The sequence below is a fragment of the Sardina pilchardus genome, chromosome 6 (genome assembly GCF_963854185.1).
Source record: "Sardina pilchardus chromosome 6, fSarPil1.1, whole genome shotgun sequence".
Taxonomy (NCBI): domain Eukaryota; kingdom Metazoa; phylum Chordata; class Actinopteri; order Clupeiformes; family Clupeidae; genus Sardina; species Sardina pilchardus.
In genome coordinates, this window is record NC_084999.1 from 17360815 (window position 1) to 17386971 (window position 26157).

At 46.7% G+C, this 26157-nt stretch overlaps 1 protein-coding gene across 1 annotated transcript in view; it reads left to right on the plus strand.

Annotated features, from left to right (window-relative positions):
• The first annotated feature begins 1814 nt into the window (after window positions 1-1814).
• syngap1b (synaptic Ras GTPase activating protein 1b) overlaps window positions 1815-26157 on the plus strand; it is a 98470-nt gene continuing 74127 nt past the window's right edge. The window contains exons 1-2 of the mRNA XM_062539697.1: window positions 1815-2030; window positions 22242-22378. Coding sequence (XP_062395681.1) covers window positions 2009-2030; window positions 22242-22378 — 159 coding nt within the window. The 5' untranslated portion in view covers window positions 1815-2008. The remainder of the gene's footprint in view (window positions 2031-22241; window positions 22379-26157) is intronic.

Consider the following 26157-nt stretch of genomic DNA (forward strand, 5'->3'; position numbering starts at 1 on the left):
TCCCAAGTCGTTTTTGTGAGGGTCGAGTCAAGTCAAGTCAAGTCATAGCTTAGGTCGAGTCAAGTCAAGTCAAGTCATAGCTTAGGTCAAGCAAGTCACAAGTCAAGTCATATAATAAGCTGGAAGGCAACCGTCTTAAAACTTGAAGAGACAGCAGCCTAAGTTTTATGTAGCCCTCCATTGCACAAAAGGGCTAACAAATAGAAGAAGGGGATATAAGGCTAAAGAATAATTATAAATGCTCACTAGGACCAGCAGGATCAGAATTACTAGGAACGACTACAGGGCCTGGTGTACCAAACAATAATTACCAGACAGAGTACTCAACACGGTAGTTTATCATGGGAAAAGCAGAAAACCACTTCCTTTTATTTACAACCATTTTTTCGATATGTTGCAAAAGACAGTCCTTTTTTATGTGTTGCAAAAGACAAAAGACAAAGAAGTGCAAGAAGGAATGAACTTCTATGTCCACTACTCCTTCAAAAAGGCCTCACTCTCATATGCTGTGAGTGTGTGTGTGTGTGTGTGTGTGTGTGTGTGTGTGTGTGTGAGGGGGAGAAAGAGAGAGAGAGAGAGAGAGAGAGAGAGAGAGAGAGAGAGTGTGTATGTGTGTTTAGCTCATGTTTTCATTGCATAATATTCCATTAATAAATACCATACGGAAATTAAATGGAGACACTTCTATGTTAGGCTATATAGTATGACAATAGATGTTAAAGGTATAAGTCACACATGTTGGCCAGACCGGGGACATTTTATCGTAAGGCTCTTGTAGCATTGCAAAGTTTATGGATAATTACCCATTGTTTCTTTAAACTGACCAGTAATCGTTTCGACATTCAAGCCATATCGCAGTGGTTTCTTTCCGTCACAGATGGGTGCAATAGAAGTGGCCAACCAGCAGATGGTAGCCATGTCTGAAGATTGACATCCTCGTTTCCTACTATGAAAACAGGTGAGGATGCTCTTGGATGCCCTGTTCGCCATCTTGGCTCAGTGCACCACAGTGGCATCAGCTTCCTGTTGATGCATCTGGTCATGAGTTTCAATGCGTGGTGCACGAGCGTGGTAGTGAGTGCCCCCAGGCTTCTTAGAGTGAGCGATCGTGTGTGATAAGATAAGCGGTAATACTGCAAGCCGATTGTGAGTTTATACTGTAGCATTGAGTAGTTGTTGGAATTGGCAAAGTAATTTTGGTTATGCTGGTCTGGTGCGGCACATTCAAATGGAAGTTATTTCCTACACAGCTCTAACATGTTATAGCATTTTTACTGGAGTGGTTTAGGAAATGACCAACTCGCCAGACTCTGACAATTGAGGCTGAAATGCCCAAGTTTCTGGGGAAATGTGTACTCCTCAGAATGTAGTGAAATGCGCTGAAGCGAAGGAAACTCGTTCCCACACTCTCTAGTACATGTCATAAAGATGGTATGGGGTGTGAGTGAGATTCTACCGCGTAATTGGCATATGAGACCCCCCCTCTCCGTATCTATAGGGCGTGTGTGAATTAGAGTGAGCTTGCGGCTGCGTGTGCGCCTGAAAGCGGTGGAGGGAGCCGTTCTCCACTACGGCGAATTTGGACGGCATTGCACTTGAATACTTTAGAAACAGAAAGGACGAGGGACATGTAGTGCATATAGATTTTCTACACTGGAATAGAGACACACGCATACTCAACCGCCCCCTTCTCTCTCTCTCTCTCTCTCTCTCTTTCTCTCTCTCTCGCCTCCCTCTCTCTCTCCCTCTCTCTGTCCCTCGTTCCCCCCACACCACTATTACGGTGCGTAAAATATATGAGTTAATTTAACTTTATGCCATGGCTTACATATTTTGAATGGCTCACTTCGTTCGTGGATTACTGTTTAAATTTTCCATTTTGCATCTCCGGAATATTGGTCTGCGTCGACTCCAACTGTGAACAAATTCTTCTCTGATTGGTGAGGTAATATTTTTGCGTGCCGACAGACTGTCGAAACGCGAAGACCACGTTCAATGCCGTTGGAACATGTCCTATGTTCCCTTTCAAGGTAAGAGAACTGATATATTTCACCACTGCATCTCACCCTCCCTCCTCCTTCCTCCTCTCTCCCTCTTCCTAGCTTCTCTCCTGCGCTATGATGCCTCTAATACGGATTTTAGCAAATGGGCGCTATTATAGCGGCGCAGTCTCTTGGAGTGCGATTGTAAAACAAGACAAATTGGACTCTGTGTTAACGCTAGTGTAGTATGCAGCGTTGTATTTCACTGAAGTGTGCATGCGTACCAGTGCCATCGGTATTGCAAGTGGATTTCCCTGTGTGCGAGAATACACACCTCGCATTATGTCGAAGTTCTTGTGTAAATTCGCCCTCACATTCATGGTAGGGCTCACATTCGATTTGAGTCAAACGTGAAAATTCCAGCATGAACAGCACACGGCATTCGTTTCCAGTGTAGCACTGAAGAAGCCACAGGGCTTACTTTTGGCGGTGTGTTCTAAGACTCAATATTTTATGAGCAAGTAGTAAGAGAATGTTGCTGTCGAGAGAGTGCTCAGATTCATTGCTTGTGAATTGTAACGGTGCAACCGTGACCAACATTTTGACAGCGAGCAACATGCACTTTCCAGTAGGCACAAATCATGCTACTGTGGCACTGGCATAGTGCTGAATGAGAGAAAAAAGGACATGGTCGAGAGAGCAGTCATTTGTATTTGAACGAAAAATTATGTATCATTCTCTCAAAGTTCATAGTTGTCATTCGGAGCATTAATGTTGAGCTACAGGCTATTCTTCCCAATAATAGCCTGCATCTTCAGCCACCATTTGTAGCTGAAATACAATATATCTTATGTTCTACCCAAAGTAGTGACAATTCATGCTCAGAATCGTGAAAGCCAACCTTACATCTTACCATCAGACACCCCCTCATTTAAAAAAGAGATAGTTGAGGCACTGGTATATTTTTAAGGCCCTCACAATAGCAGTGGCTGGTGCACACTCACACTGTGATGTTCTCCACTTCCTCTCATGTCCAAACGGCCCCAGTGTGAGCTCCTGCTATTGAAATGGGTTACATAATATTTGTGGGATGTTAAGCTGTGTGAGGCTCTGTGGATATTGTTATCGGAAATTCTTGCATGCACAGTAATCTGACTTGAAATCATGTCAAGAGCCCAGTGAATCCTCCTTTAGAAAATCGGACGTCTTACTGTGTGAGTGGTGGAATGCAGTTGATCTTTTTTTTTTTTTTTTTCGAAGCTCAGCATGATTTTGGGGGGTGATTGTAAAATGCACTTGGGAAGATTTGTGATCAAATTTGTACATCATGTAGTCATTTCAGTGTTGAGTTGAAGTTTTGTAAGTACAGTATTCAACAGTTGTAGGGCCCAGGAAGTGACTAAGAATTCATGCAAATTCAGAAACATTCATTTTGAGCCCTCCCATTGGCATTTTCTGGATAGTGAACCGAACATGTGTTTCTGGAGTTGGTCTAACCATCTTTACAGATCAGCCGTTAAGATGACCAACTCAATCCATCATGGATCACGGAGAAAGCAATAGAGATAAATGGCAGAATTTGGTCATTGATCCATTCAGCCCAAGTCATGCTGATTTTACAGTAGTTTGATACGGCACTCGAAGCGGGGACATTTAAAGAGACAGGGCGACGGTGATGTGCTGCAGCCCTCCTCCTAATGACTCAGAACACTTGTCTTCACACATTCTGTCAGCCCAATATGTGCAAATGTTGTGGCTCTCCGTCAGTGGATTCAATTTCTCTCGGCTATAAATAACTTTGTCTCGGAGATTAATTGCAGAATATTCTTGGTTATGCCACCATAGTATCATTTTTGAAAAATACCATTGTCATGTAATGTACAAGCATGCCATTTTTGCATGAATTCCATATACAAGCCATTAGTAATACTTCTTCTTAGAAGGCCTCGTCAGATTTTTGTATTTCATTTCTTGTGCACTTGCTTAGTGGCATATTGTAGGGGGACCTATGAGGAATCAACAGCGGAAGTGGAAGTCACCCAGTGGAAGTCCATCAAAGTTTAGCTGCCCTTCATTACCGAGCATTTGCATGGATATTAGCATATTCATCACAGCGGAAGGCTGTTGTCCTATGAGGAAACGCAGGAGGGCTGTAGCTGGTTGGTTCCAGCCTTGTCACACATATCATTATATCATTACGCCGACACCTCAGGACCTTTGATCCCTCCTGCGGGTTAATCGCATCCTAACTCACATTTAAAGTGGAGGGGAAGGGAATAGACAACTCTCAGCACTGCAACATTGCTGCTGCTGCTGCTGCACATTCACTGCTTGAATCACATCTTTTAAGTCCTTTTATGGTGACATTGACTTCTCTTCACGAGTATAGTGAAAAAGAAAAAAAGGGTGTGTGTGGGGGGGACTTAGAGCTCCTTGAAGAATCCTAAAGTAGCAGGCATGGTCTTCCAAAGGGGATGCTGTACCGCCTCTCTCACTGTGGCAAAGCTCAGCTCTTAGCCTAGCCTCCACCTGTTCAGGCAAGAGGCCCAGCCTGCCCCTCTAACTGCAAAGCGCAGAGAGCTCTCTTGCCTCTGAGATAATGCAATCTGCATAAAGTGCCTCTCCATAGGAATGGAGTGATGAGGAGAACGTGAGGGGAGTGCGAGTTCCCTTCTGGGTTTTAAGTGCAGCTCTGCAGATGAGGAGCCGGGAGATGGGAGGGATTCTCTGCAGTGGAGGCCCCAGTGCTTTCTGATTGATCTCCGCATTTTGTTGCTGCCAAAAGGTCATCGTGACTCCCCACACACACACACACACACTTTTTTTCCCGTCACTATGATGAGCGATCCCACCTCCCTAGCCAATGAGAGCCTTCCTTGCAATGAGAGTCATGTCCGCCTGAATGGTCGTCTGCCAATAAAATTACAGGGCACCCATCGCTGCCCAGTGTTGCCTGTCAAAACCAGTAGGCAATCAGTAAGTGTTTGACTTGCTAATGATATCCAATCAAATTATATAGGAGGCATAATGGAAAAACTGTTTTTGGTGCAAGTTAAGTTGCAATGTATCTCACCTCTTGTTCTTGTCATAAGATACATCCTATCCGTGTATTTCTAAAGCTATAGCTAGTTTAGCAGTTCATGAGTTGTAAAATTAAGGAAACATTTAGTAAAAATAAAATAAAAATGCTAAAGAAGTAGATTTAGAGGCTGCTTAATAACTGGTCCCTGCCATGTTTTCCAAGATCAGTCTCAACAGCAGCAGACTTTGCTGTGGCATATATGCTAAATATGTCAAATTTTGCCTGATGGTTTAAGTAAAGCTGAATGCCTAAGATGTGGAGAACACTGGAATATGTACAGCTGTGTACGAGCCATTGTACTCTTAAAGTGTTTGTCAGTGGTTGGCCCTAATGTTTATGTCAGCATTGCTGAAAGATATCTGTAAGTACCCTTGGCTTTATGAATCAGCACTGCATCATTTTCATCACCAGAATCTCCACTTTGTGTGTGAACTGTACTGGTAATGGAACTGGCACTGGGCACTCAGATCAGAATATGGTAGGGACCCTGTAGCTACTCCCCGCTATATTCCACTTAATTTAACCAGAGTTTGTATAAACCTTCAAACGCCTTTATTATTCATTTAGCAGACACTTTTATCCAAAGTGACTTACACGTGTCCATTATATTACAAGGCTTATTGTCCCTGGAGCAACTTGGGGTTGAGGGCCCTGCTCAAGGGCACAATGGTGGAAACTGGGAATTGAACCCACAACTTTTCAGACTACTGCATGCTAGCCTAATTAGCCTATTTCACAAGATGTCGCCACCGTGTAAACTAACTTCCTCTGGAACAGCTCAGTCTCTATAGCATAGATATATATATTGTCAATATCTATGAGTCTATAGGAAAGACAGAAACAGGAAGATGTTTTACCCTGCCAATTAAGGCATCATTAACATCAACTAGGCCAGACACCTGGACACTGTGAAATTGGCTCATTCCTTAATCACTGTGTTACCACAGCCCATGAAAGTGCCCACTACTAAGGCTACTATGGTTCTGCATCCTAGAGAAAGTGAGTTGGTACATGTTTTATTAGATGTCCATAATCCAGCTCATGGTTTGGAAATTAAACTATAGGTTTATTAAGTCAGCGCAGTGCAGTCTTGGGGACCGTCACAGTTTATGACGTGAGTTTCTTTCTGCTGACTGAAAGTCTCACACAACAGAAAAGTCTCACACAACATTTCCCTCTCAAGTATCCTCTAGTTGCCCAGGTTCTTGAAACTTTTGGTGTTCTCACATATATGTATTTTTCTAAGCATACTATTACTGCATTGTAATATACGTAATCAGTCTGACAAACAGTTAAAAGAAAGAGGTAACTTTGTGGGAAATGTGTTTATTTGCCATCTACCCCAGAGTTAAATAAGAGGTTGCACACCTTGCTTTTCTCTGTGCGTGCAAAAACCTACTGTACTGTAGTTACCCAGTTGATCGTTGGCCTGTAGCTTAACATAATTCACTGGAAGTGGGTAGTTCCAGTTATCCTATAGCGCCCTTTTAGCGATAGGTTAAATGGAAAAACCCACTTTCCAAAAGATTATCCTAAGCTAGGCTAACGGTGTGAAACTGGGTTATGAAAACAGTGTGTATCATTTTATCTAACTCCATGGGGCAGATGACAAATAAGATAATGTCCCAAAAACTTGTCATGGTCTTTTGTCACTCATCACAATGAGAAAGAGCTGATGGAGATAAAGACCTTCATCAACCCCAATGAAAAAGAGCAATAGGAATCAAAGTATTTTGGGACAGCAATAATATTAGGCCTATAGGAATACTATAGACATTATAGGAATCTTATAGTATTTTGGGACATAATGTAGAAGTACTATAAGAATGCTGTAGAGGGAGGACATTACAGAGGTTGCGGCTCATCTCGTCTTGTTTCGTCGCGAGTCTTTGGTCTGAACCCTACTTAAGAGCTACTATAGAAAGGTATTACTATAGTTATTTTTCATAAGGTAATGCTGAAACTCGTGGTTCAAACGTCCGTAATCCTCTGGGAGAACCACGACACAAGTGGCAGTATCCGTACCACATTCGGGTCTATGTGCCCATGAGGTCTTGGCCTCAATTCAGACCTACGGTCATTTTCTGATCCTTTCCAATCTATCTCTCCCAATTACTTCATCTCAACTGCCCTAAATACATAAAGTTTCCAAAAAAATAATGACCAAAAGTCTTTCAGACTCCTAATGTCAGTCATTTTCTAAATGAGGACATGCTGTGTATGGCTGACTAGAAACGCATTTGAATTAAACTAGACTAATAAGTGAGGCATGGTAGATATTGGAACCCAGTATACATGCTCTCAAAGTTGTTGGCAGATAGACAAATATGTGCATATGTGCATAGTGTCATGCAAACCACCTCCTCCACCACTTTGAGTTGGACATTCAGGTAGAAGTTGCTGGAGCCCATGAGATGGAGATCTTATCCAGCCCTTAGTCTAGTCTTAGGGCACAACTACTACTGCCAAAGTGTGAGAGGTCAAGAAGTCCTTAAATAAGCTGAGAACTAGTGAGTGTGGGTGTTCCACATACTGTTGCTGTTGCATGTGGATGCATGTAAATGTGTAAAAGGCATTATGCATGTGTTAACTTGGCATTTACACCCTCTAAACATTAACAGTGTGTGTGTGTGTGTGTGTGTGCACTGAAGGCCTGTGTTCATGGTGCAGTGCATATGTGTGTATTAATTGTGTGTTTGTGTAGGCTAGGTATGCTTGTATCCCCTGTCCTGTATGGGTCACATCATTGAATATGCATGCTTTCGCTTGTGTTTTAACCCTTAATTTCAAATGAAAAGTTGACATTCACGTTCAACTATTATGGCCTTTTTATAGTTAATTATAGAAGGACTCAAAAGAAGAGGGTTGTGTGGAGGGAATGGGTACTGAGGCTTAATCGAATTTTCAGAGTCTGTTGTGTAGGTTTCTTTGGCAAGCTTTTCACTTAGTGATGGTTAAGTGTGCCAATCTGAGAGCGGAGTGGGGTAGCGCTCCGTTCCTTAAAAACGCAGCCTTAGGAAGGCAGCAGAAGAGGGTATTCATAGGAAATATTGCCTTGAAATATGGATGTGTTGAAAACGAGAGAGGCTATTTGTTGTTAGGGGCTCCATAATCACTCCGGCTGAAAATAGCAGAATTCAACAAGATTTGTTGGGTCTTGCGGGCATCGCGAGTCAGAAACTATGCCAGCCTGCAGTTCTCAAAAGGTGGCGTGTTGGATATTACTGTCGGTGAACCATTGCATGGGTCACATTATGTAAAAGTAAGCTCTCAATGCAGGGGTGATATGGGCCTGATACTCTGGTGTGGAGGACCGAGCCAATTCCAAGGAAATGAAAAAAGTGTCAGAGAGGAATAATAGCATAAGGTTGGCTCAGTGCACAAGGGATGAGTTTTTTTCCACGTCTACGTACTAGGATCAAGCTTAATTAAAGCGGTGTTTCGGAATAAAGTGACGGTGACAACGGTGGTGTAACGGTACATGGCCGCAGTTGACTGCAGCGTTTTTAAGAATGCACTTTGATTAATGGAACGTCTATCTGGAGTCTCCATTCATTCATTCAGTCAGTCAGTCTCCCTTTGCACTTGTACGAGTGCAGCTATAGAGGCTGCTCTGAAGTGCTGACGAACAGTGCTGCTACAGCTGATTGGGTGATTGCATGAGAGGAGAGAGAGAGAGAGAGAGCAACAGACAGACGGATAAAGACAGATTGTGTGTGTTGGAGAACGTTAGACAAGGTAGTGGACAGTTAAACAGAGAGAGAGAGAGAGAGAGAGAGAGAGAGAGAGAGAGAGAGAGAGAGGGAGGAGGGAGAGATAGTGATGAAGACAGAGCGAGCGTCCCAGTCAGATATTGGCTGGATCAGATCAAAGGGAGGAAGGAGCAAGTTAAATATTAACTTTTGGTGCAGCACATCTGGGACACTTGTGTACGAATTCTCCAGGAAATCAGTTGTTTACCTATAACACATGAGAGTGAGGCCCAGTCGTCCTGTTCGCTTAACGAGCGTTCCATCGATGCCACTTGCCGTTGGCATGGTTTGGAAAACAGTCCTCAATTCCCTATATGGATCCAACTCCCATTTATCCCAAGCTGCCTTCTCTCCTGGGCTCGTTTTCTTTGAGAAGCCCAGAGCAGTTTGGACCAGTAGACCCAGTTACAAACAGCAGACTCGCTGATCAGATGCTCAGGGAGTGATCTCAAGATGTAGCTAGCATGCCATGTCAATTCACTAGAGTTGGAACATTACCTCTTACATAAAATTAGTTTAAAATGTGAAATGGCCACTATATACAGTAGTAGCTGTGCTACATTCTTTGCTAAGGTAGTCTATACAAATGATGAGCTTGTGTTTTTTAGTCCCATTTTTGTGAATAACCTTAATCACACAATGACAATTATGGAAAACACCGGAACAGACATCGGAAGTGGACTGATATTGGAAAACAAACAGTGGCTTGGTATGATTATAAGAGACAGTAACAAAACATGTACTGTATTATGAGCTGCATGGATGTCACCATAAAGAAAATATTCTGTTTTGTTGAGGAAAAAGTGGAATTCAGCAGATTTTGATAGTCCTCTTGTGGCCATTCAGTGTGCTCAGAAAAGTGCAGGTCTCAGGTGTGAAACAAACCCAGTGGCTCTGACCATAGCCTTACATACACTATCTTAACCAGTCAACTCATTGATGCAGGAGCATGGATTTGATTTGTTTGGCACACTGTCACCTTTGCAACACACACACACACACACACACACACCCACCCTGCTCTCGTGAGGCTCCTCAGAAGGGCCTCCTGCGTGGCCTCTCAGCCCATGTGCAGGTGGACGCCCAGGGTAAGGTCCAGTCAGCAGCAGAGCTCCACACGGAGGCTAAGAGGCGGCATGGAGCGAGCCCACAGTCACCCCTTCAGAGGAATGAATGGAGCTCAGTCAGGTCTGTTTCCTGGGGTGCTACAGACTGACTATATGACTATATGTATTCTATTTTCTGGATTCACTTATCACAATCAATTCAAGTAAATACTATATATCTAAATGAACACTCACAGCAACTAAATCCAGTAAATTTCTTTTCATATTGTCCTGATACTGTCCTGGAGTGTCATGTGGGTTAAGAGCAACAGTACTCTCTATTTGCGATGGAGGCCTTGCTCTTGCGGTCCTGTCCAGATCTGTTCCAGGTGCCAGTAACACCCCACTGTCCGGGCATTGTCTGAACAGCGAGTCCTCTGATGTGCTAACTAAGTGCTGCCAGCAGGGGGCCCAGTCTAGGAGAGTCCAACACCAATACGGACAGCACCATCTCCGAGAGGGGGAATGTTCCATCAGTAACAGTTGGAGGTCACTCTGCCTAAAGTGACTGGGCAGGCAACTTTTTTTTGGTTGCAAACAGTGAGTGAGTGAGAATCCAGATATTCCCTTATTCTGTTATTGGAATGGGGGTGTTTGAAGGCACGTCTGGTTTGACTGTGTTGGCAGGCTTTCGCCCGCCAAGCCCGTACAGTATGTGCGCTATGTCGGATGCTCCAGCCAGACCGAGGGCCTAGAGTGTGTGTGGTCAACGCGCGGATCCAAGAGCACCGGGTCACGTGCAGCTCACGGCCAAGCGCTGGGGCTGGACAGAGCAGAGCTGAGCTGGACTGAGAGGCATGAGTAGCCTAGATATTGGCCCTCAACACTATGGAACATAGAAATGTTGCTTCATTGCGAGTTTTTTTTTTCAGACACACACACAGACATCCAAATGGTATCCATCACTCAGCTGTAGTTTAGATCACGTTAATGCATACCAACTCAGGCTGAGTGATAATCGTTTAGACGAGGAGTCTAAAAGAGTATTCTGAAACCAATCCATTTTTTTTTTTAATTCCAGAAAGGCAGCTCGGTGCAGTTACAGTACGGGGCCTTTCACTTTGCTGAAGGAAACCCGCCGGACGCTCTTAGTCGTGCTCTGAGGTCAGCGGCTGATGTGGGGAGCTGTTAGAGAAATGGCGTCGTCAGGACCGCTGTAGGAATAAATGCTCGCTGACATTTAGCGGCGGAGGCAAACTGACGAGCGTCGGGTCAGACGTAGCCCGGGCGAAAAGTAAAAGGCGAGACCGGCGTGCAATTTGTAATTTGAGGAAATGAGTCGGAGAGGTGTTGGTATGGAAGCTGCAGGGCGGGTGCACCTGTGCGTGCTCTCACCGTTCAGCGTTTGAGGAGATTAGAGATCTCAGGACTAGACTGAGGTCGTGTAGACTCTACTGTACTGTATACTGTAGAGAGTAGATGGAGATTGGTGCTCTCGACACTGAGTCCGTTGAGGCTTGACACCGTGAAGACCGTCAAGCTTAACAGTGCAGAGGACAACTTAAAGGCGCAGTCCTCAATCCTGGTGAAAGATTGTCGATATTTGTCGATATATATGTCGGCCAATCAAATACACCCGTGGTGCTGCAAAGGCAAGTTTGTTGATGGGCCTGTGATAGTGTACGGTGTGTGTTAGTGCACCTCCCCTCTGAAGGTAACCACCATCACACTGAGAGAGACTTCAGTTCACTGGAGGAGCAGAGGACAGCTAGCTTTCTCCAGTTCTGACAGAGAGCAGAGCAGAGCAGAGCACGGCTAGTTTTCTCCCGCACTGAGTGAGAGGCACCGGGGCGGCTGCCGTAGCTGAATCCCCTTGGCAGCACAATCTCCAGCGCTCACTCACTGAGCGATATAACAAGGGCCCTGCTACCGCACTGACAACGTAACCGCATAACACAGCCCGGGATAAGCACACCTTGCACTTTCGTACCAACCCCCCCCCCCCCCCCCCCCCCCCCGACTGGCACTACGCATGACTACTACATGAGGCATAGTCCATCCCGCGGGCAGTGGAGGTGATCTGCTGGATAGCATGACTCACACAGTCTGTGGTCGTTTGTGGCCCCCTTTTTAAACGTGAGTATTTCTCTTTCCCTTTTGCCCACCTCATTGGGCCGACCCGCCTCGTCGTGTGTGTAGTGATCGAGGCGATGGATTGGTCCTCGCCCCAAGTCTTAGCTCCGTCTCTACATCATCTGAGGTGTTCGTTTAAGCCTTCATTTAAGATAATTATATGAATAAACATCATCTGCCAGTGGTGGTTATTACTGGATGGCAGGCTGGCAGGCTGGCTTCCTCCTTCACCGTGGCTGCCACAGATGGAGACCGGCACTGTGTGTGTGTGTGTGTGTGTGTGTACCAGCAGCGGTGCCAGTAGTAGGCACGTGTCTATTCCCCTTTAGCGACACGGAGCATCATCATCCAATCACCTCCAGGTCATGTTTGTGCCACGGTTTTAATGTATCCTGATGACATCACTCCCTACTCACACACACACACACACACACACACACACACACACACACACACACACACACACACATATGCATGCATACATGCACAAACACACCGAAATGCAAACACACATCCACAGATGCCCTGTCAAACATACACACACACACACAACCACACACTCACACACACACAATGCAGTATAAAAACAGAGTGTGCCCCATGTAGCTATGTTCTTGTTGCCCAGAAGGTCACAAGTACAAATCCCACATGGCGTGTACTCGGCTGCCATAGTATTGGCCTTACCCAGCACTCTCAAAGCCCCTCTGAAAAGCACAGTACAGCTCAGACAGGCAGGGCTTCCTCAGGCTTCTTTACAGCTCAGCTGCTGTGGAAGGCTCATTCTTATGCAGTAGCTCTAATACAGTGGAGCTGTGCTCTACCTTACACTGTAAGTAGGACTGTGTCTAGGAGTGGAGTCATTCTATACGGCTATGTGTGGACTTTTCAGTCCAATGCTAATAACGTCAGTAATAATGGCAGTGTTAATGTGTTAGCTGACGTTCATGGCACGGGACACATTGATGTATATATTTCTGTAAAGTGTGTGTTGGGGGGGGGGGGTTGAATTTTGAAAAGACAGAGCATATATAGGCCATATAGGGTCTCTTATACTGTATACTGTATGTGTATATAGTGGCTGTGTAATGTCGGTAATAATGTCAGTGGTAATATGTTAGCTGACATTCATGGCATGGGACACATTAATGTATATATTTCTGTAAAGTGTGTGGGGGGGTTGTTTACATTCTGAAAAGACATAGAGCATATAGGCCATATAGGGTCTCTTATAGATGTGTATAGTGGCTGGGTAATGGATGGAGAAAAGCGCCATACGAGGGAGGCTGCAGGCCCTGGTTGGTGCTCTGTTCCGGAGGAGTGTGTAAGAGGTGATATTCAAAGCCAAAGCAGTGCCCTGGAAGCCACAGTATGCCATCTGCCTTCGCCACGAGAGAACACACACACACACACACACACACACACACACGCACACACACACACACACACACACTCTCTCTCACACACGCACACATTCGCGCACACACACACACACACACACACACACACACACACACATACACACACACACACACACACACACACAAATGCACAAACACACACACACACACACACACACACACACACACACACGCTGCTCTAATCTCACAGGTAGGCAGCCAGTGAAAGCTCCCCCAACCGCCCTGTTTTGTTGCACCTCTCCTAAACTGTGTATTTTTTCGCCTGCATAAATGACACTTCCCATGCAACACATCTCTCATTTGCAGCAAGCCCACCAAGTGCTACAAATGCTAAAAGAAGTACATTCTTCTCCCCAAAAAATACACAGCACATCACCAAGATGCTCTGGGAAAAATCTCCCCGCATACTGCAGAAGAGGAACATTGAAAATATAAATATTGATGTGATATTTTAAAGCTTTTTTGGATTCGTATATTTATTCACTTACAGGGACCATGTACAATTTTTTGCATAAATTTGCCATTTGATGCATTGTACCAGAGTTCGCCTTCAGGCTCAGGCTTCTGATAGCGCACCTCTTTTCGTGGCCGCTGTAAGCGACGCCGTTCGCATCGAGAGCCTGTTTAAGCGTCCGCTGTCTGACCGGGGGGCGCAGGCCTCGTCACAGCAGCCCCGGTCGTGCCGCGGCAGAAGTGACGTGTGACAGCATTCCTCTCCGCTCCCGTGACCCCTCCGTCGGTGGCGGAACGCGGGTGGGCGCGGGGCTCAAAGGCGGAGCTCCAGGGCGTGCCCTGAGACGCAGCCGCCCAATGAACCGCTGTGATCTTCCACCGCCACCGGGGCTCGCTCTCTGTCAAAGAAAAAAGGCTCTTTGGTTAGGGCAGGTGCCTCCCAAGTCATCAGTGTGTAGGAGTGTGTGTGTGTGTGTGTGTGTGTTCTGTGCCTCAGTGTGTGTGCTTCAGTCTGTGTGTGTGTGTGTGTTCTGTGCCTCGGTGTGTGTGCTCCAGTCTGTGTGTGTGTGTGTGTGTGTGTGTGCGAGCAAGCACACATAAAGGATGATGGAGCGAAGGTGTATGTGACTGAGAACCCTCAGGGTAATAAAACAATGACACAGTTCTGAGCCTATCTCTGGATTGAGGACAGATAATTATAATTATTCTTTATCTCCGAGGAGCTCAAAAGCCCGACCTGCTTTTTCTCCACGGGGCCTTGCGCACACATGATGACATGAAAGAAGATGCGCGTGTTGATGGAAGTGCCAATGCAAACTTACATACATACAAGTGTGCTCACACACACACACACACTCTTTCACACACACACACACACACACACACACACACATACACACACATTCCTTTCTCTTCATAAAAAGTTGTGTGCATTCTCACATGTCACGAGTCCTTGCACAGTCATACTTACACATATGTCCACACACACACAGAGACCGTTCTCTCCATGAGCCTGTGTGTGTTCTCGCTTGTGTCAAAGAATGTCAGTGGGCTCGGTGCAGCCGTCCGTGTCGGCGCTGACTGACCGGCGGGTAACGTGAGCAGGCCGGCTCCTTTACAGCCTTTATGAATACAGAAAACTGGACAGCCACCTCAGAGGGGGTCAGGTGGAAACTGGTCGCACTGGCCGATGGAAATATTCCCGCTGATAGGGAGATGAGAAAGAGTGGTGTGTGTGTGTGTGTCTCTCTCTCTCTGTGTGTGTGTGTGTGTGTGTGTCTGTGTGTCTGCGCTCTACTAATAAGCAAACTTCATTCAGCTCGTGGCACTTCTCTCTGCTCCAGTGGCTCTGCCTCCTGCAGCAACTGTGTGAAAAAAAAAGGCATGAAAGAGGGAACGAGTGAGAGGAGAGGAAAGACGGATGGAAAAGAGAGTCGGACAGAAAAAGGGACCACGACTGAGAGAGGGACGCAGCAGAGTAGCTCGAGAAAATGGAGAGGTGCAGAATGAACGAACGACACACCAGCAGGACTGGAAAGACGGAGAGAGAGATTGAACAAGAGCCATGTGGAGCTGGAGAGAGAGAGAGAGAGGGAGGGAGGGAGGGAGAGAAAGAGGTGGGCAGAGAGGAGGGGGGGCTGAGAGACAGATGGAGGGAGAAGGGAGGGAGAGATGGTGGAGAGAGAGGAGGCTGCCAGTGAGTTTTGGAGGAAAAAGTTGGATTTGGTTCCCTGTCATAATGACCTTTCCTGTACCACGTTCTGCGTTCCGCGCGCTTCTCCACCACTGAGTCTGTCACTGGAACACTTGTGCTAACTCCATCCATCTCCAACTACTCCATCAGCTTCAGAAGCACTCTGATTTGGAGAGAAGCATTAGTTCATCTGTTTGACTCATTCATCATATTTTTATATAAATACCTACCGGTATACATGGTGTGGAGAGAAGAGGAGGAGAGGCAAGAAAGAGAGAGAGAGAGAGGAAGAGAGAGGGAGGAACAAGTCACTATTGCATGGATGGCTAGGTTGCTATGGGAACAAGATGTTGGCTCCTTTTTCCCAAAAAAGTGTCCTCCTTCCCTCTCTCTTCCTCTCAGAACCCTTCATTTATCTTGTTCTTCTTCTCTCTGTCTCCCTCGCTTCTCTCTCCCTCTCTCTCTCTGTCTTTCTTTCTTTCTCACGCACATACATGTACACACGTCCCCCTCTCTCTCTCTCTCACTTCACTCCTCTCCCCCTCTCCTCTCTGTCAGTCTCCTGCCGTCTCTCACTTTCTCTCCCACTCGTTTCTACACCCTCTATCTTTCTGTCTTTCTTTCCTTCTGTCTTTCCATCTTTCTTCTTTTGTCCATCTACACTCCTCTCTCTCTCTCTCTCTCTCCTTCCCCTCTCTCTCCCTCTCTGATCATCCGTCTCTTTAACACTCACTTATATTCTATTCTTTTCTCGGTTGTCATGGCAATAGGCTGGGGGCGTGCGCGAGAGAGCGAGCGCGAGCGAGAGTGGGCGTTTCGGAAGTGACATCTCTTGGGCAGTAACCTTGTTTCCTGTGAGCTGGAGTTGGGGAGGGGAGATGGGGAAGAGGGGGCACGCAGTGAGTGAGTGAGTGTGTGAAAAGTGCAGCAACAGTGCCGCCGTGTGGAGGACAGGAAGCGGTGGGACGCAGCCAGGAAGCCGGTGCCATCGGGGAGGGCAGCACTGTGCTTGTGCAGCCACACTAACACACACACGCGCGCACACACACCCACACACACACCGCCAGATCCACAGAGACTGGAACGTTCACAAATACTCACACACATAGTCATGATGCAAAGTAGCATATACTGTATGCTTACACACACATATATACAATGCACACACACACATACACAGATATATAATCATGAGGACAAAATGTTTCTCTCCTACAAAAACACGCAAACACACACACACACACACTTGTGTACCATCCGGGGCCTGTTGTTGGAGTCGGTTGTGTTAGCCATGTCAGCGCCACAGCTGGGTGTGGGAATAGGGAGGCCCTGTCTTCATCAGGTCCCTCCATAACTCAGCCCTGCCAGCCTCCACCCGCTCCCATCCCTCTCCCCTCTTTACTCACAGACTGCCACACAATACCCGGCCTCCCGTCTGCGTGCTGATTTATCTCCCTTGAAGGTGAAGCCAAACACCTGCTTTTCCAGCCCCCTTCTCTCTGGGCACATCGCTTCAGCTCGGTGACACCTCCTGGCATATGCCTGATGTTAAGGGCTTGGTGGGACTTGTTCCGATCTGAAGCAATCTGAAGTTTGATTATTTTTTATCGTCTGGCAGCTGGCTGTAGAGCTAGATGGTTTGCGCTCTGTGTAAGGATAATGTATTGTCCGCTGGTCATTATAAAAAATAAAAAAAAAGTCCCGACAGTGGCGAATAGGACTTGGTTTGTCCTGAGGGGACTTGTTTTCTGATAATGACCAGCGGCGGACAACATGCCTTATTACGTGGCCACTTGCCAAAACGAGTTAAGAAACTTCACTCAATTTAAAATGGGTCTTTTAAAACGACTTTGTTACAGTTCTGTGGCTTCCGCTGAGGAAGGAATTCGCCACACATATAGAACTCAAATGTTTCAGATATTGGGTGACATCGTATTACTTGCTGATGTCCACTTTCCATTGCGATAAGCAAGCCAACTGCTCGCGGAATGAGATGAAAGACATGAATAGGAAGCACAAAACCCATTTTCCTTGATAGTGGTCTGTTATACAAAAGTATCAGATCTCCGAACGTTGGGAAGGCAAATTCATGTGAAAGGAACTTTCTGCAGCACTCTGAAGAGCTGTGTAATAATGTCATACAGAATCTAGAACCTATATCCTATAGAACCTAGTAGCTAGATTCTATAGAGCGAAGAGCCTAGATCTGGAACCCATGTAGATTCTATCTAGAACGTTGCCTCACCACAAACGGCTTCATCTTGTGGTTCTTTGGTTGGTTTTGTAGTAATGATATCAGTCGGTGCTCCGTGGTTCCCCAACGGCCTTTATTGCGGCGCAGGAACGTGGAACACGTGCTTACTGTACAGCACACTCTGCCTCGAAAGAGGTCACGCTTCCTCTTGTGTGTGTACACAGTCCGCCCGGGGCCAGCGCACTGAGATTGTGTGCTTTTATTTTCAGTGCTGTTTGGAGAGCAGCGATGTGTGTAATCAACATTACCCCCCTCGTCAGGCGCACTCCTGACAACGTTGAGTAAGGCTGACCGGTCACCGAGAGAGAGAGAGAGAGAGAGAGAGAGAGAGAGAGAGAGAGAGAGAGAGAGAGAGAGAGAGAGAGAGAGAGAGAGAGAGAAGGAGAGAGGAGGGGGGGTTGGCATGCCACCAATCACAAGTCACGGAGAGGGGTCTGCCCGGTGCCCGGCTGTGGAGCATTGGCACACCTGCTGGGCTGAGGTCTGGGCGACGTGCCCCTTGCCAACCAGTCCAGGACCCTTTCATATCACATTACCAGCTCTGTGTTCACGCCATCACCAACACCGCCCCCCAGCGGGACTCAGCACAAGTGAAACCAGAGTCTGGGATTTTAGTGAAAAGTTGCTCATATTGATATTTGATCAGATTACACCCCTCTCTTTCTCTGTCTTTTTGAAGCAATGTGTTGACTCACGTACTGGCTCAGTCCAGGTTTCCTATTCAAAGTGAATGTACAGCTGGAGAAGCATGCAGAGTAATCCCTTATATACTGTACATAATCAGTGGTGTATCGGTCCGATTTTTACATTTGGGACAAAATAAAAGCAGAAAGTTGTTCAGCTCCAAGTAAGTGCACTTGTGTTGATGCCCCCAGTGGGTCTCATTCTTTCTGCCTTAATTAGGAGAGGTCTGCTGCTCCAGACCCAGATCCTGCACACCAAACCCTCTGCAATAGCACTGCAGCCTCACCAAGCTATTTTCAACCACCGCTACTTTATAGTGGGGCTGGCTGCTGAAATTAGCAATGGGCCTTTATTGCCTACTCTTATTGCATACAAGTGTGTGTGTGTGTGTGTGTGTGCGTGTGTGTCTGTATGTGTATGTGTGTGTCTGTATGTGTGTGTGTGTGTGTCTGTATGTGTGTGTGTGCAGTATGTGTGTGTGTCTGTGTGTGTATGTGTGTGTGTCTGTCTGTGTGTGTGTGTGTGTGTTTGTGTGTGTTTGTAAGCCTGTGTGTGAGTTTCCAAACATTCTTTCCCTCTTTCGTCTTTAGCTCATTACCTCTCAGTCATTTATTTATGAGGACAGCTTTCTGTGCGCAATCAAGACCAAACACATCAGCGTCTCTGCGGCTGATAGGAGGGGAAGGAGGCACGCGGAGGGAGGCGGGCGTTGCGGGGGGCGGAACAGGGGAGAGAGCCGGGATGTGACAAGCAATTTTCAAGGCAGAAGTGATTTAATCTGGCTCCGTGTCAGATGGACAGCACGGTGGCACTCCGCTGTGTGTGTGTGTGTGCGTGTGTGTTTGCGTGTGTGTGTATATTTGAATGTGTGTATGTGCATGTGTGAGTAAGTGATGTGTGTGTGTGTGTGTGTGTCGGTGTGCACATGTGCGTGTCTGTGTGGGGTGTGTGTGTTCGCGCGCGCCTGTGTGTGTGTCTGTGTGTGTGGCCATGTTGAGTGACTTCACAGTGAGCAGGAAGTGTAGCAGGCAGCATGCTGCACCTCAGCATTCTGGGAGATAATTCTGCCCACAGTAAAATTGAGTTAAACTAATGTGTTGTGAAGTGTTGCACATTTAGTAGGCTTTATTTTGAGGATGAAAATGACTAAAGGATGTTTTGCCAACAAATGGTATTTTTGTGCTTCCTCACAGGGTGAAGTCAGGGTGCTTTAAGTCTAGATGTATAGTTTGACGTACAGTACACAGACATGTGAGCAGAAAATTACAAGCACTTATCCTGATTGTTATACTATACTACCCTTATGTATTGTGTGTGCTTGTCTGAATGTGTGAATGTGCGTGTGTGCGTATGTTTGTTTGTGCACATGTGTGTGAAAGTGTGTGTGTGTGTGTGTGTGTGTGCGTGTGTGTGTGTGTGTGTGTGTGTGTGTGTGTGTGTGTGTCCACGTTGACTGACTCCACAGTGAGGAGGAATCACTAAGTGCTCTGCAGGTAGCATGCTGTACCGCAGCAGCCTGGGACCATTGCCTTTGTACTGTGCACAGTGCTAACACCCAGTCATAGTCACACGTTTTCAACTCAAATGTCCACTTATTGTATGTACACATATCCTGTGCATGTTTGGTTTCCCCCTTCTGTACATACTAGTATGTTTGGATGAGTGCCACTGGTGACACTGGCATACACCAGTGTAGGATGCATTGATTCTAACATGCTAAATGTGGAGGATTTAACGCTCTTTCTGTGTTTCTCCCTCTCTCTGTGCGATGTGGATGTTGCTGGCTGGCGGGGCTGTGCTGTGCTGTGATGTGGTTTTCTCGCAGACGGGGAGCGAGGACAAGCCGGAGAGATAATTAGTGAAGGCAGATGAAGCAGTCAGCTAGGGAAGGAAGAGACGGGTACGCCAACATGGCCAACACTCGCCATCGCCTCACACTGCACACGCCGGCAGAGAGAGAGAGAGAGAGGGGGAGAGAGAGAGGGGGGAGAGGGAGGGAGAGAGAGAGAGCTCTGGCCTCCTCTCCTTCTTCAGCTCCCTCCTTCTTTCTCTCCTCCGCTGTGTCTCTCTTTGGTCTCACTCCTTGGCTGTCTCTATCTGTTTCTCCCTCCCTCCCTCTCTATCTGTCGTTCTGTCGTTCGGTTTCTCTTGCCTTTTCTCTCTTTCCTTGGCCCTCACCCTCTCTCCTCCTCCTCCGTTTCCCTTGTCCCTCCTTCTGTTTCTATCACTTTGTCTTATCTCTCTCTCCTTCTCTCTCCCTTTGTGACAAGGTCATCTTGACCACCACGGAACACTTTTTGCCCTACAATGGAACACTTTTTACCACCTCGGCCTGTCTCTCTCTGTCTTTCTATCTCTCTGTCTCTGCTCTGCTCTATCTCTCTGTCTCTCTGTCGCTCTGCTAATGCTCTGTCTCTCTATCTCTCTTGTCTTAGTTATGTCCCTCCTTTTCCTGCCTGTCCCTCTCTCACTGGCTCTCCACCCTCCCTCTCTGCCTCTGTCTGTCTCCCTCCCTCCATCCATCCCTCCCTCTCCCTCTCCCTCCATCCATCCCTCCCTCTCCCTCTCCCTCCATCTCCCTCCCTCCCTCTCTCTCTCTCTCCGTCTCTGTCTCTGCCTCATGCCTTTGTCATTTTGACGGCACAGCCCGGTGTCCGTGGCAGGCGGGTGTCTGTAAGGCGGCCATCTGTCCCGACTGCTAGTGGTCAGGGGAGAGGCCAGAGGTGAGGAGGGTGGCGTAGGGGGTGGTGCGTGTGTGTGTGTGTGTGTGTGTGTGTGTGTGTGTGTGTGTGTGTGTGTGTGTGTGTGTGTGTGTGTGTGGCTGTGTGCCGCCGACATGGCAGGGACAGTGTAGGGATGGAGAAGGCTTGCTTCCTGCTCCCTGGGTTTGTCACCCAGTGTGAAGATGAAGGTTTGTGTGTGTGTGTGCGTGCGTGCGTGCGTGCGTGTGTGTGTGGCTGTCATCCTTCAGCACACAACCCCAAGCCCCTCTGCAGAAACACAGCGAATATGCCATTTCACCCCCCCCCCCCCCCCCCCCCCCACACACACACACACACACACACGCACACACATTTTAGAGAAGTATTTTCCGAATATAAACACGAAACCAAAGCGACCTCAGGCAGAGGAAGCCCTTGCGCTGTGGACCCATTACGGGAGAACTGTCCCTGCAATGCCTACGACGCGCTGCGTATGAAATAGGCCCGGTAATGTCTTCATGATGTTTAGCTCGCCGTGTGATAATTTGCCTTTTCTTCTGGTGCAATATATTCTTGCATTGTTCTGTGGTGTTTTAGTCAATAAGCAGTAATGGGCCTGTTTGTCACCCAGAGAATAAGCTGTTGTGCGGTTAATTGCCGTTGCGTAACACACTGTAATATTGCTGTTTTAAAGGGGGCCAGGAATAGAATAGCGTTCCCACTGATTTTATTTTAATGTCAGAACTCAAGCAGCTATTTTGAATTCAAGGTCAGTCATCTCAGGTGTGATTTTCCACGGTCTCTAAACACATCTCTTTCACTGTACCCTTTTTACTGTCTTATATCTCTGTCTGCACAGACAACCATCATTTTTACTGTTGAGTCTGGAAGTGCCTTTCTTCTCTCTCTCTCTCTCTCTCTCTCTCTCTCCCTCACGTTTTCTCCTCCTCTTCTTGAGCTGTTTTGTACTCACTAACCCCCTGCCTCCCTTCTCTTTCTTTCTCCCTGTGTGTGTGTGTGTGTGTGTGTGTCCCTCCCTCAGATGCGAGGTGTGCTGTCCCCCCCTCCTATCGCTCCCACGCCCCCTCCTTCGCTGCTCCCTCCTACGACCACCCTGGCTGGGACCCCCGTGTGCGTGTGACCTCTGGAAATCAGCTCTACATGTTGGACCAGGAAGAGGTACTGTGGAGTCACCTCGCCACCTCACCACCTCGCCTCAGCCTGGGCCCCTGCGCCTGGGACTGGCACTACTTGTGCTGCTCCCTCTCTCTCTCTCTCTCTCTCTCTCTCCCTCTCTCTCTCTCTCTCGCTCTCTTTCTCTCTCTCTTTCTTTTTGTCTTTCTTGCTATCTTTTCTGTACTCTCTTTATTTCTCCTTCTCTTGCTCTTTTTACCATCCCTCTTTCTTCCCCCTCTCTCTCTCTTTCTCTTTCTCGCTATCGTTTCTGTACCCTATTCTCCTTCTCTCGCTCTCTTTCCCCATCCCTCTTTCTTTCCCCTCTTTCTCTTTTTCTCATTATCTGTCTCTTTCCCCGTCTCTCTCTCAGCCTATGTCTATCTCCCCTCTCTCTTTCTCTCTTTTCTTCCCCCTGCCTCCCTCGCTTTCTATCTCTCCCCTTCTCTCTCTGACTCATTGACTTGATCTGTGCTCTCCTTAACCCCTGTAATTCTCTCTAGACCTCCCTCTCTCCATTTTCTTTTCTGCTTCATCCTGTATTTTTCCTCCCTCTCCGCATCTCTCTGACTCTCTCTCTCTCTCTCTCTCTCCCTGCATTCCTTTCTTTTGTTTTTTATCCTCTCATTCTGATTCTGTCCCTTCATCTCATTTGCCCATCCCTCTTCTTCTCTCTTATGCTCCCACTTTCCACTCTCGCTCCCTCATGCTTTCTCCATCCCTCTCTCTCTCTCTTTCTCTCTCTCTCTCTCTCTCTCTCTCTCTCTCTCTCTCTTTGCCAAGCTCCTCTTTAACTCGTTTGAAACCAGCAGGCAGAAAAAGCGAGTGTATTCTCCCTCCACACCACCTTTGAACAAGGCTCTGCCTGTCAGAAGTACAAACGTCCAGCTCAGCACATTGCATGTCCCTACTCTTGATTATCTGTAAAGCTCAATGCCGCCACCACCACCACCACCACCGCCGCCGCCGCTGCTGCTGCTGCAACCGCACATTTTTGCGAGGCTGCATTTTTTCCCTCAATTTCCCACAGTGAGAAAGCTTCTGGCAAGGGCAAAGAGACCCCTGACTTTCCCATCATCCACACACAATTAATATTTACAGCTGTTTAAGAGTGATGCTCACTAACATAATGACGTGTTATGGCACATTAGAGAAGGTTATATATTCAACCTTCATTACATAGTAATAACAGTGACTAAGGAGGACTTTTTTTTTTTTTACGTCTCTTCCTGCCTTCCAGGATCGAGACCCGTTATGCCGCATTGTATGTTTTTGACGTAACACAGAAGCAACATTGAAGCAACGCTAATGCGGATGAGGTCTCTGCCGTCACCCTACAGGGCGATTAATCAGGAGTCCATTCTTGTGTAATTGTTGCCATTTTGTCAGGCGCTCCGATAAGGCGACACTCTGAATAGATTTGAATCAGTCATGATGGCCTAATAGCTGTCACCTCTGTGAAAATGAGGGCTGTGAAATATTCATGGATGTCAGTCATCTCCTGTGGTGACTCTCTCCCTTTCTCGTTCTCTCTTTTCACTCACTTCTCTATCCATCTCTCCATCAGTCCACCTTTCTCTCTCTCCTTTTCTCTCCCTGTCTCTGTCTTGGTCTCTCATTCGCTCTCTGACTCTCTTTGCCACTAATTTTCTCTCTTCTTCATATATCTCTCTCTCTTTCTCGCTCTCGGTCTCTCAATCATCCCCCCTTTCTCCCCTACACTCCCTGGACGGCCCACCAATATAAGGCAGGGTCTCCCATGGACCAGCTATATGTCTCCAGTCATTCAGTCGTCCAGTCATTCAGCAGTGACATCCCTCCACCCATCTCCGCTGTTTATCGGTGCGCCTATTTTCTTTCTGTCCAGACAGGGGCAGGTCATGTTTATTAGATTACCCCACACGCTGGACTCTGCATAAACACTGCATTAGTCCCCCCCCCCCCCCCCCCCCCCCACACACACACACACACACACACACACACACACACACACGCACCCTTTATGGCTTCGAACAATCCTTTACGTCCGATGATGCTAACTGATTAGTCCGGCTGTTTATTTTAAGTGGTCACTGTTAAAAACAACTTCTTGCTGCAGCTGCATCTCATTATAGTTATTTGCATTCACTGAAGGCCTTTTACTTAAACAGATGTATGAAACTAGAGAATGATAAAGATATCTTTTGTACATTCTCCTATCTATTGTGTTTTATTTTATTCTAGTCTATTATGTTTGTTTTACATGGGTTTTTTATCTCTTTTTTGTCTTGATCTGTTCTTTCTAAGTCAGTTTATAGCACATTCTATGCAACAGGGTTGACCCAGAGTGCTTTACAAATGATGAATTTTGAATAATAACAAAATAGCAAATAATAATATAATACAGAATACAAAATGCCTACTTCAGAAATATAATCAAATAAAGAGTGCATAATAATACACCAGTGGTAATAGTTCTAGTTCATATGTGAACAGTATTACTGCTACACACTAGTGGTAATAGTACTGTAATAGTTAATATGTGAATAATAGTATTACTGCTACACACTAGTGGGAATAGTAATAGCTGATATGTGAATAGTATTACTGCTACACACTAGTGGTAATAATAATAATATAATATGTGAATAGTATTACTACTACACACTAGTGGTAATAGTAATAGTTAATATGTGAAGCACATTCTGTGTGAAATGAGCTGTATAGATGATCCCGCCTTGCCTTGCGTTGCCTCATCTCGCTGAAATAACACACCGCAGAAAAATTAGAGGTTCTTTTAGGTGAGGTCTCTCAGAATCAATAAGTGTTACCTTCCAGAGAATTGTCGAGCATCACTCTTATGTAATGCTCCAGTTTAGTTCAGGCAATATGGTGGCCTCTCTTTAAAAAAGTGCAGGCTTCAGCTCCAGCCTGTGTGAAAAGTACATTTACATCAATAGGGAAACGTTTTATTCCAGATTGTTTTATTCTTATCAATGTCGGACATTTTTGATGTGATGTGAAGATACGCAAACTATCAAACAACCCAATTAGCTATATGCCACATGGGCCATGGACAGAGCAGAGAATAGCCCTCTCCATGGATGCCTTAGGGGAACATCAGATAACGCTAATGTGAAAACAGAGCAGCATTAAATGCAGTGGATTGGGCATCAACACACAAATGGCTGGCATTGCCCCTCCTGTGCCCACCTCAGCTGTGCTCCGACACTGCCATGCCACCACAGTTCACCAATCCAGCCGCCAAAACACTGCCCACAGTCGCACAACACACCACCACCACCACCACTCTCCCTGTACTGTAGTCTGTACTCAGTTGTACGCTACACACCACCATCACTGCCCCCCATAGTTTGTACCCAGTCCACACACAGCACACACCACCCCCTGTAGTCTGCATGCCCACAGTAGGTTTAGCAGGAGTGGCGTACCCTAATTTAACACTGATCTGCAGCCTGTAGAAATGACTCGTGTGTCGTGCGAGCTGGGTGTTGCTGTATGTTCACGTGTGGCGAACATCCATATGCTTTTCTCCAGCCACTGCAGTTAATGGCTTCATAACAGCAAAGGAAGGAGGAGGATGTGTGTGTGTGGGTGGGTGGGTGGGTGGCTGGCTTTGCCTATGGCTGCTGTTGTCACACCACATAAAGCATGGGCCATGGACTAGTTAGCATTTGTCACACATGCATGACCCATGGGAAGCCATTTGGAAAGGGTGTGTGCGAGTGTGTGTGTGTCTGTGTGTCTGTGTTCTCTCTCTGTGTGTGTGTGTGTGTGTGTGTGTT